Here is an 18,647-nt window from a genome sequence, read left to right on the forward strand (position 1 = left end):
TTGTTTCAATACCCATTAAAAGTCTGGAATTAAGCATTTTTAAGCATATTTTGACAAGAGGAAAAAAAAACCCCGACTCAATGAGGGAGAAAATCACCTTGGATGGTGGAGCAAAAAGGTTGGTAGCACTAAAGAGTGCTTGTTTGATGCATGACCTAATATTCACAAAAATAACCCTCCCTAAACAACGAGACCAAAACTGTACATAGTACACCAGGAGTGGTCTCACCAATCAATGCATTATACAGTTGTAACAAGCATCCTCTACTTTTATACTTTTTCCCCCTTGTAATAAAGGTCAACATTCTGATTGCCTTTCTAATTACCTGCTGTACCTGCATATTGATGTTTTGTGATTCATGTATGAGGACACCCATATCCCTCTACACCACAACATTTTGCAATCATTCTGACTTAACATTCTGCTTTACCATTCTTCCTGCGCAACCTCATATTTTCGCACAATATATCCATATTTCAATTTTTTGCCCACTCAGTTTATCTATATTTGTGTTAGCAGGTTATTTGTGTCCTCACAATTTGTTTTCCTACCTATCTTTGTATTGTTTTATCCATGACATGAAGGAAGATATGAAAGAGGATAAGGACAGTTAAAGCACCTCTTACACCCAAATACTCTTGTTAAATTTTCATCCAGCATTAAATAAACGCGAAAGCGAGCCTTGAAATGTGAGAGACCAATGTATCATGGTAGGGCGATATGGGGTCCAAAAATGAAGCAGACAATTTAAAGGTTTAAACAGATTGAAGAAAAATGCTGTTAGCCCAAACTCAAAGGGATACTCCCATACCTGGCTAGGTCACATGCCCCCATTCAGACTTAAACTTGTTAGGGAATGCATAATGTGATTCACCAAAGACCCATTGTCTTTTCAGGACATTCCTGCATGACCAGCCATTATCCCATCAACAAAGTCTGATGACCTAATGGTTTATCAATGGAATGTAGTTGCATATGAATGGCATAGTTCTAGCCTTTTATATAAATGGAAATGGACTATCAGCCAAATTACGAGAATAGATTCAGGTTTGGCCACTTTGGGAGAGAAGATTTTTTTGAAGGGCTGGGTGGAGTTTATAAAGAGAGAAATTCTTTTGGGAATAAAGACAGAAATAGATGGGCAGCCAAGAAGACAGGCCAGGAAATCTGGAAGCAGAAGGCTGTGGAGAGCAGCCAGTCAGGTCATGAAGCCTGCTTGTCTAAAGATCTAAGCAGCCATGGAACAGATCATGGAAACTTCCAGAGAGAGAGAAAGCTTTGATAAAGGATTCTAAAAGAGATGAGTGCTTCCTAAATGAAAGTGCTGCTTTTGCATGGAAGTGTAAGTGGAACAAGAACTGTATTTTAATGCTAACTGTTGTTCAATGAGACCTCGTGTGTTAAAGATAAGATACTGCATATAATCTGTTAGTGTTAGAACTGCAAAGTTTGAAAGTTTAAATATTCTTTTCTTTCGTTTTAATAAAGTTTTGTTTATAAAATAACAACGCCCAATTTCGTATATTATCACTCCCGGAGCGAATCTATCTATTCTGCACAGTCTTAAAATTAAAAAACTTTACACGTTTAGTTCAGTATCTTAGCCATCATTTGAAGGACTAACCAGGCGTCCATAACACTCTACAGGTTCTTTATGTCCTCCTGACAACTTGCTTTCCTACCTATTTTGTATTGTTTTGTTCACAACATGAAGGAAGATGTGACAGAGGATAAGGACAGTTACAGCACCTCTCACTCCCAAATGCCTTATGTTAAACTTTCATCCAGCATTAAATTGTAGAGACCTGTCAAGTGTGGAAGAGCAGGAGAGTATGGAGTTCAGCCAGAACAGGGGTAATTGAGGCATAAATATTAAATTTTAATTTATCTGTGTCATGGTAATTTGATTTGATTTTACTTATTGGGGCTGTTTACTCTGAGTTACTATTGAATTGGACAAGTTTTGTTTGGTACCATACTGTTGGGTTGATTTTAGCTGGTAATTGTTGAATTCATTTGTTACATTGTTGGTGCTAATAGCTATTTTGTAGGTGGTTTTCCTCCTGCAGTTGCACTTTTGTGGAAGACGGTACAAAATTTGAATTTATTAATGAAAAATTAATGTTTAAGTAGGGAGCGACCAAGTACGAAAGGCCTTCAGAAAGTGTTAAGAGCATTGGCTAGCCACAAAAGCTCAAATCCTCAACAGATGCTTGGCTTTAAAGTAAAGTTGGCCTAAAATTATATTTGAGGGGTTTAAAGTACTAATTCAGTTGATTGGTTTTAATACACTTTAATTGGAAAATAGCATAGGGGAACAGTTGAAGCCTGTTATGTGTAGAACCTATATGCTTTGCATCCAGGATGACCACACATGTATACAACCTGGGACTGATTGTACTTGAGCTCATGATTTCTGAGCTTGAAAGGTTTCAGGAAAGCACCCCAAAGATACAGCAAAGAAGTGAGGAAGGACGTAAGTGACAATTCATCAGGGTCAAAACACGATAGTGTAGGGATAGGTGCTCATATCTGTGATGGCGACAGCCACTGTGCAAAATTGTGGTTGCCACAGAAGAGCAGAGGTAATCAGAGATTTTATAGCAGAATAGCTGGATACTTTTGGAGCTGAAACCTAGAGTTCTAAATGAATGTTGTCTCTCATCTGAAATCGTAAGAGATATCATTGGTGTAAATGATTTGGAAAGGGAAGGGGATCTGTGGCAAACAAAGGAATGGATTTATGAGTCTGTAAATTAATTTTCAGGGGTGGGGGACAAAGATTAGATAACATTAACTCAGATAATCCTGCTAAGAGCGCTCCTGGTGTGAGCCTCAAACAGGAATATTAAGGTAAGGGAAATAAATACATGGCTGGAGAGAAGCTGCATATGGGAAAGTTTCCGATTCCAGGGGCATTGGAACCTGATATAGGCCACAGCTGGTCTATACAGGGTGGATGAACATCACCTGCGCACCAGTAGGATTTACATCTTTGTTGGAGATTAACACTAGTTATTAAATTAATATGGCAAAGAGAGGTGGAAAACAAGATGAAAAAATAGAAAAGACAGAAAAAAAAACAGGAAAGTAACCGACAGTTTGGGAGTAAAATTGGCAGAAGTTATCTATGAATACAAAATGTTTTGAAAACAAACTTAGAGCATTCGGAGCATTTATAATTTTGGAGGGTATGCAATGGTACTGATAACAGATGTGGCTTGGGCTTGATTAGGAACTTAACATTTCAGTTATAACATTTTCAGCAGCAGTACTGAGGAAAAGTACAGTGGTATGAAAATGGTAGATAATTTCTATCACGGTCCTAAAGATATTCTAAAGAGTTTAATTAAAATAAAACCTGACTGAGAGATGTCACAATTTTTGGCCTGAAATACAAACCAATAGAGGGGAGATTTGTCCAGTTCAGACATATGGGAGAAGAACAGCAATATTTTTGTGTGATTTTAACAATTCCAATATAGATTAGCTTAAAAATAATAGAGTGGTGAACACATTTTAGAATTCAATATTCAAGACTGTTTCCCAGTCAGTGGGGGGAATTTTACAGTCTCCCTGCTCAGTTGGGGGAGCAAGAAAAATAAGGTAGGTGCAGAGCCCACTGCCTTCCCGCCCAACCCCATGCTGTCCATGATATTACACTTAAGGCATCTGCCAACCCAGCAGCCTTTGGACTTAATGAGGCCGTAACTGACCGGTTAGAGGCTAGTTAGGGGTCTGATTCCACCCCATCACAATAATACATGTGGCTGGTGGAAGTGAATGAAAGGGACTAGTCTGATACCTCACCATCTCAGATGAAAAGGAGAAGGAATGGTATGGGCAGGCTCCTTTGGGTGCCTTGTGCGCAGAGGGTCATCTTTTTAAAGCCGGTTGGCTCATGACCAATTTTCCTAACGCCGGGGACGAGCATTAACCCCCAGTCCCATAAAATTCAGCCCACACCACAGCAGCTTTGACAAGAGTCATCCAGACTCAAAACGTTAGTATCCTTTTCTCTCCACAGATGCTGTCAGACCTGCTGAGATTGTCCAGTATTTTCTGTTTTTGTATTACCACAACGCAGTACTTTATAAAAATATAAAAGAAAGGAAGAATTTTTTAAAATACTCGACTGGAATAAGACTCCGTGTTCGGAGGAGAGGTTAATTATCTGGATAGAAATGTTACCAGACTGATTGATCAGCAGTAGAAAATCTTCAAATTTAAGGTGCCTTGAATAAGTGATATTTCTCGAAGGATAGCATTGCGTAAATAAATTGATTAAACCTAAACTTAAAAAAAATAAATTTAGAGTACCCAATTCTATTTTTCTAATTAAGAGACAATTTAACGTGGCCAATTCACCTACCCTGCACATCTTTTTGGGTTGTGAGGGTGAGACCCACACAGACAGGGAAAGAATGTGCAGACCGGTCCGCACAGACAGTGATCCGGGGCCAGGATCGAACTCGGGTCCTCGGTGCCATGAGACAGCAAGTGTTAACCACTGCATCACCATGCCGCCCCTGATTAGAACTAAACTAAACTTAAATGCGAGCCAAGATGAAACTAGACTTCATAATATTAAAGAAAGGGAGTATCTCCTATGATGAGGAGGAGCATCAGAAAAAGACTAGCATGTAATGTAGAAAGAAATTGGACTAATAGGCACATTAGTAATAAAAAGATGCTGAGGAATGCACCATTGACCAAATTCTGAAATAACAGAAAATTCTGGAAATTCTCAGGAGGTCAGGCAGTATTTGTGGAGAGTGAAACGGATTTACCATTTATGGACAATGACCTTAGACCAGTTATGACAAAGGTCATCGACCTGAAACTTCTACTCTGTTCCTTTCTCCACAATTGCTGCCTGACCTGCTGAGTATTTCCAGCATCCACAGTATTTTGTAAGCGGATGAAGGTTTGACTGGTACACTTTTAATTTTTGCATCTGCAAGTGATAGTAGAAGTAAGAATATTGGTGTATTGGAGAAGGGCATGGAGAAATTAATTTCTGGAAACAATTAGCAAGGATAATCAGTTGAGCCCTCATAGCATTTTTCAATCCTCCTATGTGTGAATTCTGCTGGGGAACTGCCGGTTGCCAATGTTATACTTAAAATAGGTGGAAAAAGGTGAATCTGAAACAGTAGACCAGACACTCTGATGTCAGTGTGGGTAAATTATTAGCATCCATAATTTGAGATTGGATGAGTGATCTTAAAACATGAGCAGTAATCAAGAGCATATATTTGGCAAATGCAAGTTGTATTCAACACATTCATTATTCTTATTTGAAAAAGTGATGGATTAATAGGATGAACGAATATTTCATAGATTATTATAGAAAAATATGCAAGTGGTGTAATAGAAAATGTAGCAAAATGGAAACTTGGTTGTAGGCAGGAAGCCAAGGTTAATGGGTATTTGCTCAGATTTGAACGGGTGCCCTGATTCCAGCGTGCAGTAACAGGCCCGGCCTATCCCCCACAACACAATTCTGAAACCTCGCTGACGAGGGGAGCACCCCAATCCCTTATCAAGCAGGGGCATCATCTCCCCACCACAGGAATAATGGGTCACCCCGCCCCACACCACACATGCAAGAAGGTGACCCGACCCCCACCTCCTTCAACCATTGCCCTTTCAGCCACCTCTCCCTTCAGTCCCTGCACCCTGACATTGCCGACAGTGCACTGGCTGCTGGCACCATAGCACTGAAACCCTAGCAGTGACTCCCTAGCCTGGCATGATGGGTCCTGAGTGTGATTATGGAGATCAGCCCATTGCTCAGTGCCCCTCTGCCACTGACAGGCTGCAGAAGGAGGGTTCCCCAAGGTTCAGGCTGCGTCAGGCTGTGGGTAAGTGGTTGACCCTGAGACCCTCCCCCGGGATGGGGGTCCTATGTCTGGACTGTGCCTTTTAGCTCTGGGCAACCAGAAGATCACTCATCACGGTGATCTCTGTTCAAGATCTTCATTCTGGTCTGAACTGTTTAAACTTCTCACTTGGAAATGCTCTGCCTGACAGCTGATGAGCAGACCAATTAGTTCAGTGAAGAATAAAGCCAGAAAGATCTTTCTTTTCCTAACATCTGCTTCGCATTCCCTTCCTGTTCATTCCCTTATTACCCATTTCTTTTACTTTGTCGTTATCATTTTTGATCCATGGATACTTAATGGACAAACACTTTTCAGTTGAGTTGAGGAAGCGAGGAAATCAAAAGTTGCAAACTAGTACTAGCAATGAAGATTTAGATTTTTAACAGAAGTACTCAGACTTTCCCGCTCCTGAGAGATCGGCGAATTCGGTTCGATTGGTTGTTGGTGACCAAAGACTGTATTCTGCTCGGCAACAGACAGTGATTGGCTTCAGTCAGGTGGGAGGTTTTCAGAGGACCCAGGAAGTAAACCAAACTCTCCTGAATGCTGAAAGAAGAAGCTGTGAGTTGCTCTCTTTCCCCAAAAAGGTTTCTTGCCCACTGTTTCTGAATCGGCAAAATGTCTTGAGATCCTGATGAATCTACAGTGAAAACCATTACAGACTGAAAGCAAAGATCAGACCCAACTGAAGGCCCAGACACAAAATAATCAAACTGAAACATCTGAAACAAATGGCGGAATATAATAGAAAAATTTCCAAGTTCATTTGTGGCATGTTTTTCACAAGAGTTTCCCACTGGCTCTGCCACCAAGTTCCCTACCGTTATCCAATGACACTTAGTCACTTTTTTGGACCCTGGGGAATTTCTCACCAGTTTAGCTCACACATTCCTTTCAGCACTGGGAGCTGAACTCAAGAGATTGGGTCGCCATTTTGAAAGGGTGCCCCAATGTCTAAGTGAGCTTGTGGGTCCCCCACACTCCGCACCCATGGGCAATGTCACCCCCACACACATGGGCACTACCCCACACCCACCCAAGTGAGGACACCCCGCTAAGGGGTCCTTAGGAATCACCCCTCTTCAGGCCTCCCTTTCCAGGATCCCAACCCATCACCCCCAACCTGCCAGAGGCCCATAAGTATCTGCCATGCACTCCCACCCCCCACCTGTCCCAGAATCCACCCACCACACCACGCTCCAGCGAGAGTGCAACACGGCTGATGGATCGTGCCCAAAGACTTTTATCCTTTACACCTCGTATTATTTTTCTTTTCACCACTCTTTCTCCTCTGTGTTTGTCTATCTTGTGTATGTGTAGAGAGTGGCATGAGTTAAAGAGAGGGGTTAGAAATTAGATAATAGATAACAGTTTTGCCTATTTTATTATAGTTATGGTCATTCATAAATATTAATTATGTTTAAATTTACAAACTTGGTGAATGTAGTTATTGGGCAGCCATTGACCAAAGACTTTGAGTGTTTTCTAAGAATTAATAGTTAACTATGTTGTGACTCAAGTGGAGCTGGAATTGACCATGCACTATCCCAGGGTGTTGTAACATTTCAATTTCACAGTGCTATATATTTAAAGTGCCTTAGATTGGCAGCATACATCCTGGTGCATTCGTCGGTTCCCAGCACCTTCGAGGCACTCCCTCAAGTGAGGGCTTGGTTAGTGGGCGACATAGCTTACCCACTGAGGTCATGGCTAATGCCATCTGTGTGGAGGACCCATACCGAGGTGGAGAACAGTTATAACAATGCTCACGCAGCAACCAGGAGTGTCAGCGAGCAGGGCATCAACTTGCTCAAGATGGCTTCTCATGCCTCTGATGGGGTGCTCCAATATAGCCCTCTCGAGCATCGTGATGGCCTACTGAGTCCTGCGCAACATTGCACAGCAGTGGGGTGACATGCAGGAGGAGGAGGAAGAACAACAGGCCTTATATGACTAGGGAGGACGAGGATGGTGTCCAGGAGGATCTGGGCATGGCGCCTTAACCAGCATGGTAGACCACCCAACGTATGCTCCAGGGCCGCCGCACATTCATCACCACTGAATTTACCAACTAGGAGGTCTGCCCACCGGCAGCTCCGCCACCCTGTCCCACCTCTTTCATCCCCCCTCCACACAGAATTCCCCCTTACCCTGAACCTCTCACTCCTTCACTCTAACCTCAGTCCTTCCACCTATTCCCTCTCGTTCAGTATTTCTACCCCTTCCCTCTCCCTCAGCTCTTCACTCCAACTTTCACCCAGCCTTCCACGGGACGGAGGATGATGACAACTCGCTGTGAGATGTGCTCTGCTGCTCCTCATTGTCTGACAAATTCTGATTTCTGTCTTTAGGATTACAATCCACTGTCCATCTGGGTGATCCCTGCATGTATGCTGACAAATCCCACTCATGGCCCATATATCTTGGAGAGGGAGGTTTGCTGGAGATGGTGAATGGTTAGGGTTCACTTACTGGGGATGCTGTCATACAAGGTGGGCTCACACTGCTGCCCCCATGCACTGCCACTTCTCGATGAGGGTGTCACCATGGGGGTTGAGCATGTTTCATGGATATTCTGTCCCGCCCCAATGTCCACCACCCCTTCCCCGCTCCCATCCAGCAGATGCATAAAACCCAGCCCCAGCCCATCCTTAAACCCATCAGAGGGAGGCAGTTCAGGCTGGTGGTCCAAAAGTGTTTAATGGAGATTATGGCCGGATTCTCCGCAACCACGATGGGTGGGAGAATAGCGGGAGGTCCGCTCCCGCACCTCCCGCTATTCTCCCACCCCCCACCCCCCTCAAAATGGTGTGTCCGGTTTTCCGACACGCCGCTCGGAGAAACGCGATTCTCCGACCCGGATGGGCCGAGCGGCCTGCCGTTCCCGACCTGTTCACGACGGCGGCAACCACACCTGGTCGCTGCCATCGTGAACATGGCGCGCCAGGTAAGTGTGGGGCCGAAGGGGGGCAGATCGGGGATCGAGCACCACGACCGTGCTCGGGAGGGGACTGGCCCGTGATCGGTGCCCACCGATCGTCGGGCCAGCATCTCAAGGGGACGCACTCTTTCCCCTCCGCCGCCCCGCAAGATCAAGCCGCCACATCTTGCGGGGCGGCTGAGGGGAAAGACGGCAACCGCGCATTAGGCTCCACCACGGCGTCATTCTTGGCGCGCCGGGCCTTGAAGCCAGGGACAAGGCCCAGCCGCCGAGTTTCCCGGTACGGCCCGCCTATCCCCCCGGGTAGGGGAGAATAGGCCGGGAGAGGCTTCCGACGCCGTTGTGAACCTCTCCAGGTTTCACGACGGCGTCGGCCTTTGCGGAGAATTCCGCCCTATGTATAATAGGTGTGCCCTTTGCCTTAACTATCTACTACTTAAGTGTCATCTATCTTCTGTGGCCTACTGCTCCTTCTATGTTTTCCCCAGGCAGCATGTCAGATGTGCAGGGGCGGCCTGCTGCTTGCCTCACACTTTGTCCTGTGATGCCCTTGGCGGCCGTCCTCTGGAGTGCTTGGGCCTGGATGAGCTTGGCCGATGTTAGGGTGTCAAAGGTGACGGTGTTCCCCTGTTCTGCCTGCTGCCCATGCGATGCGCCAGTGTCAGGTGGGAGGGGGTTCCAAAGCGCTGAGAAGTTCCAGCAGCTCCCCTGCGGGAGCCGTCAGCATGGGCCGTATCACTCCTTTCTCCTTTCTCCTTCGGGGTGCTTGTTGGCCCCTGGTACTCCTTTGGCCAGATCTGAGACGGAGTGAGCTCCGGAGGCACCAACGTCACCTGCACTGCCAGTCCTGAAGGCCCGCCCTCATCTTCACCATAGTCTTATTTCCCTCAGCCATGGCACACTAAGACTGCCTCTGTCATGTCCCTCTGTGCTTGTGACATGCCTCACTGTGACTGGCCAAAGTCAGTCAGTGCCCAGCCAATGCTCTCTATGCCCTCAGCCTTGACCCTTTGTGACTGGACCAAGCACTGCAGCGCCATAGCATTGTCCATCTGCGCCCGTGACATTGTGGTATGGGGAGCACACGGCCCACTCTACAAGTGTGATACAGCATTGAAGCACAGTGGCGCAGTGGGTTAGCCCTGTTGCCTCACAGCGCCAAGGTCCCAGGTTCGATCCCAGCTCTGGGTCACTGTCCGTGTGGAGTTTGCACATTCTCCCCATGCTTGCATGGGTTTCGCCCCCACTACCCAAGGATGTGCAGATTAGGTGGATTGGCCACGCTAAATTGCCCCTTAATTGGAAAAAATTAATTGGGTACTCTAAGTTTATTTTTAAAAAGTGTGGTACAGCAGAAATGGAAAAGTATTTTTTAAAGCAAAACAATGTTTATTCTATGAACTCAAGTTAACATTTTAAAAACGTAGTGAACATCTTAGCAACCATTCATTCTAATACAACCCCCAAAGAATACAACACTAAGTAATCCTTAAGCTGACCTTTTAACATCCATAAGACTTAAACAAAATCTTTAAACAGAAGCACATCAGATTAAAGTCACCACTGAGAGCAGTTATTGGTTTTAAATCACCAAAGGATCGATTTACAGTTTTAGATTACAGAGAGAGAGACTAATACCCCTTCTGGTTGTGACTGCAGCTATCCAGCTCTGAAAACGAAGCTAAAACACACCTTACAGCAAACAGCTTAGAACGAAACTAAAAAGCTGACAGACAGCCCAGCTCCACCCACTCTCTGACATCATTGCAGTAATAAACACCTATTTCTTAAAGGTACTCTCACTACAGATATTTATATACACATCCATTTATAAACACCCACTTCTTAAAGGTACTCTCACATGACATATTTAAAAAGCGTATTTTAAGGGGTCTTTTTGGCATCCTGTGCTTCAGGTAAACTTCAGCCAGCAGCATCCATTAGACCATTTTGGAAAACCTGGAATATCTCTGCCAGCAGAACTAAACATCTGGTGTAGTCACATGATCTGACAAGAGCCAAATGTTAACGATGGACTATAACATTGATCTGCTTGTATTAAACTGTGCTAATATATAAAATTTATATTTGTTGATTCATTCCAGAGCTATGTGGTCAAGTTATGCAACTTTATCAGCTAGATTCCGTAAAAGGTGAAAGGAGAATAATGCATAGTGCAGGTTCCTTGCATGGTGTTGCAAATAACAGAGACGTTATTCATAAAATATGAATTGCATCCCTTTGGTGAGGGGGGAGGGGGAGTGAAAATCCGTTTATTGATTTATAGTTGTTTCTTTTAATGAAATTACGCAGCACTAATCTTGCAGTTTGCTTGTTTCAGAGTGATTTATATTGGAAAAATGGGAGAACAAATTCACTGTATGCTGCAGCTATTTCAACCATTGGCATAAGTATATTGTATGATCTGTATTGTTGCGATCCAATTAAACTAATGTTTACCTAAATAGCTTTACACTAGATGTTTGTTAATTTTTTCAATGCATCTTACACCTATATTGTACGAATTGCCATTCCAAGAAAAACTATAAAAGAGTCCTAACTGCAAAAAAAGTAGGAAATGCTACAAGTCAGCTTTGACATGGTTTATTCATTTCACCCTGACTACAATCTGCAAATATAATTGCGACAAGTTTTAGATGGTTAATAGTCACTAAGGCTGCTGACTATTCCATTTGTAATCAGTACAAAGTCATTTTTCTGCTGCCACAGCTCAGCATGTATGAGTGTTCCTGTTTTATTTTGTTTTTACCCTTTGTCATTATCGGAAGTGGTCAGTCTGTTGACTTCTCACCTCAGTGATTACAAAATACCGAATTTGGAAATGTCAGCGTACAATACTTTGTAGAATTGTACTCTTCAACATGAGCTCCAATCTCAAGTGTGGCACTCTGACAACAGCATAAATCACTTGTATTTACATAGTGCTTTTAACATTTAACATTATAAAATGCGCCAAGGCAATTCAGTGGATCGTAAAAGACAAAGGGCGCAATTCTCCGCACTCACGCCGGTTCGGAGAATAGCGGGCCGCGCATATTTTCACGCGACGCCGGTCCGACGCCCTCCCGCTATTCTCCGAACCCCGCACAAACTACACGTCAGCATTCCTGGCAAAGGCCTCAAGAGACCCCCCGACACTACCAGAAGCCCAACTTATTGGCCCCCGCTATTCTCCGGCCCGGATGGGCCGAAGTCCCGACGTCCTCACACCATGTTTTCACTCCGGCCAACACACCTGCTTTTGAAGTTCGTCAACCAGTCGTGTTAGCTGACGAGAGCTTCGAGGAGATGAGCGCACCGCTCAGCACACTGCTGGAGTCTGGCCACAACGGGGAAGGCATCCCCGAGAACGGGAGGGGGTCCAGAGCAGGGGGGAGTGTGGGAGACTGAGGGGGGAGTGGGGGAGACTGAGGGGGGAGACGGAGGGGGGAGTGGGGGAGACGGAGGGGGGAGTGGGGGAGACGGAGGGGGGAGTGGGGGAGACGGTGGGGGAGACGGAGGGGGGGGGGTGGGGGAGACGGAGTGGGGGAGACGGGGGGAGACGGGGGGGAGACGGAGGGGGGGAGACAGAGGGGGGAGTGGGGGAGGCGGGGGGGAGACGGAGGGGGGAGTGGGGGAGACGGAGGGGGGAGTGGGGGAGACGGAGGGGGGAGTGGGGGAGACGGAGGGGGGAGTGGGGGAGACGGAGGGGGGAGTGGGGGAGATGGAGGGGGTGGAGTGGGAGGGGGGTAGGGAGAGAGTGAGCGAGTGACTCGTCCAACCCCGGTTACAAAATGTCTGCCACCATGCCATGGCGTGCCGGTCACGAGGACACGGCTGCTGGTTGCCCTGTGGCTTACGGCCACAGGCCACTGACGCACCGGTGAAGAGGACGTAGTTAACTGCCCGTTGGATGCAGAATGTGACCAGGGGTTAGGCTGCCCGCGTGTCAGCAGCACGACCAGGACACCGGGTCCCGTGGCAGGCGGATGCCAAGGTGTCGACTAACCTCCGTCTAACATGTCCCGTTTCTCTGCCCCCCACCACCCTTTTGTAGGTTAGCACAATGTCTGCGAACAGAACGGCTATGTTCTGCGCAGTGGTTGGCGCCGCTGCACTGCATTTGGAGATGGAGCTGCATCCACAGCCACAATCCGCAGTGGATGCAGGGTCAGCTGCAGCAGCAGAGGGAAGGGCCGAGGAGTTGCCAGTCGTCGAGCAGCATGGGGGGTAGGAGGAGGAGGGGGAGGAGGAGAGAGTGAGGGTGCAGCCACGGCAACAGAGGCGACGACCAAGGCCGAGGGTGTACCGTGTCCGGATCTCTTTCCTGACAACGACGGACATCACCTGCAGGAGGAGCCTCCGGCTGAGTAGGCGGACGGTGATACATATCTGTCACCTCGTGGCGCACCTCAGCCCACGTGGAATGGGGGGAGGACACACGATCCCGGTTGCCGTCAAGGTGACGGTCGCTCTTAACTTCTATGCGACCGGCTCCTTCCAGTCTCCGAGCGGGGACCTCTCTGGGATCTCCCAGTCATCGGTCCACAGGTGCATCGGGGATGTGACCGACGCCCTATATGCCATCGCGGACCGCTACATCACCTTTCCCGAGGACCGAGCAACTCAAGACTCACAAGCTCGTGGATTTGCCAGCGTGGCCGGGATACCGATGGTGTTCGATTGTGTTCATGTCCCCATGCCCCCGCCTGCAGGGGACAGGGAGGTGTTCACAAACAGGAGGGGGACATACTCCATGAAAATCCAGGTGGTATGCGACCCCCACATGATGTTCATGAACGTCTGTGCAAGGTTCCCAGGGAGTGTGCATGACTCTCAGGGAGTGTACATACTGGCGCGGTCGTACATCCCTACGATGTTTGAGGGAAGTTCTCCCCCCCCCCCCCCCAGCTGAGGGGCTGGTTGCTAGGCGACAGGGATTATCCATAGGTCTTGGCTGATGACGCCTGTACGGAGGCCTCAGACCAATGCGGAAACACGATACAACGAGGCCCATGCAGCAACCAGGGGTGTGGTGGAGCGCTGCCTTGGCCTCCTGAAGATGAGATTCAGGTGCCTGGACCGCTCCGGAGGGGCCCTGCAGTACCAGCCCGACAGGGTCGCTCGCATTGTTGTGGTCTGCTGTGCGCTGCACAACATCGCGATGCAGAGGGGAGATGATCTGCTGCAGGAGGCGGAGGGAGAAGCCAGTGGCAGTGGTGCCAGCACAGAGGAGGAGGAGGAGAGGGAGGAGGAGGAGGCTGGCGGAGTGGCGGGCACAGCACGCAGAAGGTGCTGGTGATGTCCAGGAGGCGGCACGACGGACCCGGCGGGCACGCGACACCCTGGTGGCAGCACGGTTCACGCGTCGCATGCGACGTCCCAGCTGAACACCAAATCACCACCTGCATCGCTAGTGGTGCAGAGGGTCAACACACAACTGCCACCACCACAACCCCCCCCCTCACCCCGCCCCCACTCAGTGTACACTGCTCCGCTTCGACCTCACCCTTATCACTGGGTCCAGACGGTATGGCACAAAATTGATGGCTGTGTCAGCGGGTGTGATCAGTGCCATGTGAATGATGACAGCCCGCACTGCGATGAGCTGTGAGCTCAGAATCGTTAGAGAGAGTCTGACCCATGGCAATAGCTGAACCATCCACCTTGGTGGCCGCTGAGTTTGTCACGGATACTCCATCACGTGCCCATGTGGGCTAGCTGTGGGAGGGGGTGGGAGGAGGGGCAGGGACTGCACACCCGGCACCGAAGTTTCACCGCTCGTCAACCCCAGCGACACTCAGTCACCATCGCGATTCCTGTGGCTTTGGAACAATCGCACGGTATTACAAGTAAGGTGGAACAGTGCGTTTAATGTTAACAATAATTTACAGGTGCCCTAGCCCCTACAACTAAACTGTGCCCTTCACCCGTGCCAACTTACTCAGTGTCTCTCTTTGTTGCCTTACGGGCCCCACCACTACGTCTAAGTGGTTCCCCAGATGATACAGCAGGAGTGGAGGAGGACTGCTGCAAATCGCCCCCTTCGACTCGTTTCTCCTTGGCCAAGCGTTTCCTGGGGCGACCCAGCCTTGATGGGCCAGGTTGCTCTGCGGGCTTCTCGGGTGACGTTGTGCCACCCTGCTCTGCCTGCTGACCACCTGATGCACCAGGGATGGGACGGGGGGAGGCCGAGAATTCCGGGATGTCCCGTGATGGAGTTAATGGGATGGGCCCCGAAACCTCCTCCTCCCTCGGGGAGCCCGGTGGCCCCCGGGCCTCACTTTGGGACTGAGGTGCGAGCAGGGAGGTGCCCCGTCGCAGTCCTGGAGGCCTGCAACGGTATCCACCAGGATCCGAAGGTTTGCAGAGACGGAGTCCAGGGAGTTAGACATTCCCGCCAGGGACTGTGCGATCTCAACCTGTGAGTGCACGACACCATCCAGCACATGTGTCAGGCAGTTGATGTTCTCCGCGACTGACTGCTGGGACTGTGCCATCGACTGCTGTGACTGTGCCATGGCATGCTGTGACTGGGCCATGACCTGCTCAGACTCGGCCAAGGCCCGCAGCGCGCCGGCAATGTCATGTTGGCTCTGGTGCATTGCTGCCTGTGAGAGGGCAACCCTGTCCAGGGCCGAGGATGACGCGTGCACATTAAGCCCAACGCCTTGCATAACCTGACCCATTGCCTCCACCGCGGATGCCACCCGTGCGGTGTCGGCCTGGGTTGCTGCCATGAGCGGCACCACTCCCTGCTCGTGGACGCGGTTCGACTCCTCTAACAGCGTCTGCAGAGTCTGGAAGACAGCCCTCATCCCGTCATTGTGTCCCTGAGTTTCTTGATGCATCGGCTGTGCGAGTGGGTTGAGAAACTCCAGGAACTCGGAAAACGTCTGGGAGCCAGCTGGATGCTGGGCCTGGTCTGGCCTCCGCCAGTCCAGGCCCTCGGCTGCTCCGACCTCCACCTGCTGTACCTGCTCAGCTGTGATGTGCGACCCAGACTGTGACCCAGGAGCCTCATCACTAAATAGCCCAACCGGGGAGAGTGTCTCTGGGATGGTGGATGGTGTGGGAGATAGCTGTGCCGCAAGCTCGAGGTCGTCTTGGGTGGACGCCTCCTCTACGGTAGCATGGTGGTTAGCATAAATGCTTCACAGCTCCAGGGTCCCAGGTTCGATTCCCGGCTGGGTCACTGTCTGTGCGGAGTCTGCACGTCCTCCCCGTGTGTGCGTGGGTTTCCTCCGGGTGCTCCGGTTTCCTCCCACAGTCCAAAGATGTGCGGGTTAGGTGGATTGGCCATGCTAAATTGCCCGTAGTGTCCTAAAAAAAAGTAAGGTTAAGGAGGGGGGGGGGGGGGGTTGTTGGGTTACGGGTATAGGGTGGATACGTGGGTTTGAGTGGGGTGATCATGGCTCGGCACAGCATCGAGGGCCGAAGGGCCTGTTCTGTGCTGTACTGTTCTATGTTCTATGTTCTATGTCATTGGGCCGCTGAGAGGTCGCAGGGCGTTCGCGGACCATTTCTCTCTTTTGCTCTCTTTCCGCCCTCTGGGTGTCCTGCTCCACAGATTTGGTTGGGGAGGATGGGACTCCCCGCTGATCGGGCACCCTCTGTCGTGCGGCCCTGGGTGAGGTGGGGGCAGATGCCTGTGTCCACCTGGAGGCAGACGGCCCTGGTCGTTCGGCATCACGTCCTAGGGAAGAGAATGAAACGGGTTATTTAGAGACGCTCGGCCGGGCACTGGACGGTCCCAGTGGGCAGGGTGTGACGGGACAGAGGATGGGGGAGGTTTTCCAGTGGGCAGGGTGTGTGAAGGGACAGAGGATGGGGGAGGTGTCCAAGTGGGCAGGGTGTGTGAAGGGACAGAGGATGGGGGAGGTGTCCAAGTGGGCAGGGTGTGTGAAGGGACAGAGGATGGGGGAGGTGTCCAAGTGGGCAGGGTGTGTGAAGGGACAGAGGATGGGGGAGGGGGGGTGTTTGTCATGCAGGCTTGTCTCACTTGTTGCAGCTCCGCCAACCTCGCATTGCGCGATCTCCCGGGTGGCAGATCCCCCAACAAGATCCAGTGCCCTCTGCTCAAACGTGGTGAGGGGGTGCAGGATGGGCGAACCCCCTCCAGTCTTGTTCCGCTCACGGGTGTTGTGAGAGGTCTTGTCCTGTTGGGGGAGGGGGCATAGGTAGATCATTACAATACGGCAGGTATCAGCAGTCCGTTCAGATACTGGCACAGTTTGGGGGTCAGGTTGTAATAAGACCATTGCATCTCTCCACGGGGGCCAGAGTGCTGGGTCTGTGACTACTTTGTTGAACCACCCTCAACTCACTCTGCCCCAATCCCCCTCCACCCCCCGTGCCGGGGGGGGGGGGGGGGGGGGGGGGGGGGGGGGGGGGGGATGGTTGTGATCCGGGGGCACCCTCTTGGCACTTACCCTGGCAGCCCTGGTGAGGTCGTGCATCTTTTTCCGACATTGCTCTGCAGAGCGAGGGGTCTGCCCCACAGCACTGACGGCAGCAGCCACCTCACGCCAGGCCTGGCGCACCGCGCTGGCAGGGTGGCAATGCTCTCTACGCGGGCAGATGATGCCCCTCGTCTGCTCGATTGATTCGAGCAGCGTCTCCACGTCAGCCTCCACGAATCGCAGGGCTGCTCTCCTGAGCTCCGACATCCTGGCCTACAGTTTCTGTGCTCGCCCGCGCCTTTTTACGGAGTCGGGCGGCGTCACGTGGGCGTGTTCGTGTCGTCGTCGCGTTCTGGCATCATCGTGCACGTGATTGACGCGGCCCCGTTCCTAGCCCATTTCCCGGCCGTGAATACGTCGGGAACTGGGCCGTGTCGGGCCGTCGCAAAAGTCGGGCGACTTTGCGATTCTCCGCTCCCCACGCCGGGTGGGAAAATCGTGGGAGGGCCCCCCGACAAATTTTACGGCCCCCTGGCGCCCCCTGCGATTCTCTTTCCCACCCACCCCCCCCCCCCCCCCCCCCCCCCCCCCCCACAACCCCCCCCCCCCCCCCCCCCCCCCCCCCCCGGCTCGGAAGAATCGCGCTCGCCGTTTTTCACGGCGAACGGCCATTCTCCGACCCGGATGGGCCGAGCGACCTGCCATTCGCGGCCGTTTCACGACGGCGGCAAACACACCTGGTCGCTGCCGTCGTGAAACGGGAGTGAGGAGCCTTTTTGGGGCTTGTAGGTGGTCTAGAAAGGAAAGAGCACCACGACTGTGCTCGAGAGGGGACAGGCCCGCGATCGGTGCCCACCGATCGTCAGGCCGGCGTCCAAATCGGACGCACTATTTCCCCTCCACCGCCCCGCAAGATCAAGCCACCACGGCTGAGGGGAAAGACGGCCACCGCTCATGCATGGGTTCGTGCCGTCAGCGTCATGACGTCAGCCGCGCATGCGCGGGTTGGAGCCGGCCAACCTGCGCATGCGCAGCTGACGTCATTAGGCGCGCCGGCCGCGTCATTCTTGGCGTGACACCCCCGCGGCCGAGAGTTACGGAGCACCGCTCCTAGCCCCGCCGGGAGGGGAGAATAGGGGCGAGGAGCGGCCTCCGAGGCCGTCGTGAAACTCGGCCGAGTTCACGACGGCCCTCCCGATTTTCCCCGGGAGCGGAGAATTACGCCCAAAATATGAAACTGAGACTCGTGATAAATTAGCGTAAAGCTCAGCCAAATAATTGAAGTTGGCAGTCTTGATGATGGCGCAAGTATGTGGTTGGAAACTCATCTCGCGGTCAAATATGACACCACGGTTATGAAAAGTCTGATTCGGCCTCAGATATTTGATAGGGAAAGGGATATATTCAATGCTAGG

At 50.5% G+C, this 18,647-nt stretch overlaps 1 protein-coding gene across 4 annotated transcripts in view; it reads left to right on the plus strand.

Moving 5' to 3' along the window:
• LOC119965284 (rho GTPase-activating protein 26-like) overlaps nt 1-18,647 on the plus strand; it is a 243,658-nt gene that overhangs the window by 197,087 nt on the left and 27,924 nt on the right. For 3 of the 4 annotated variants that reach the window (XM_038795809.1, XM_038795807.1, XM_038795810.1), the window contains exon 21: nt 10,936-10,983. The exons of the other annotated variant lie outside the window; for it this stretch is intronic. In XM_038795809.1, the coding sequence (XP_038651737.1) occupies nt 10,936-10,983 (48 nt within the window). The remainder of the gene's footprint in view (nt 1-10,935; nt 10,984-18,647) is intronic. 4 annotated transcript variants of the gene reach the window in all.

This window comes from Scyliorhinus canicula, chromosome 4, assembly GCF_902713615.1.
Source record: "Scyliorhinus canicula chromosome 4, sScyCan1.1, whole genome shotgun sequence".
NCBI classification, from domain to species: Eukaryota; Metazoa; Chordata; class Chondrichthyes; order Carcharhiniformes; family Scyliorhinidae; genus Scyliorhinus; species Scyliorhinus canicula.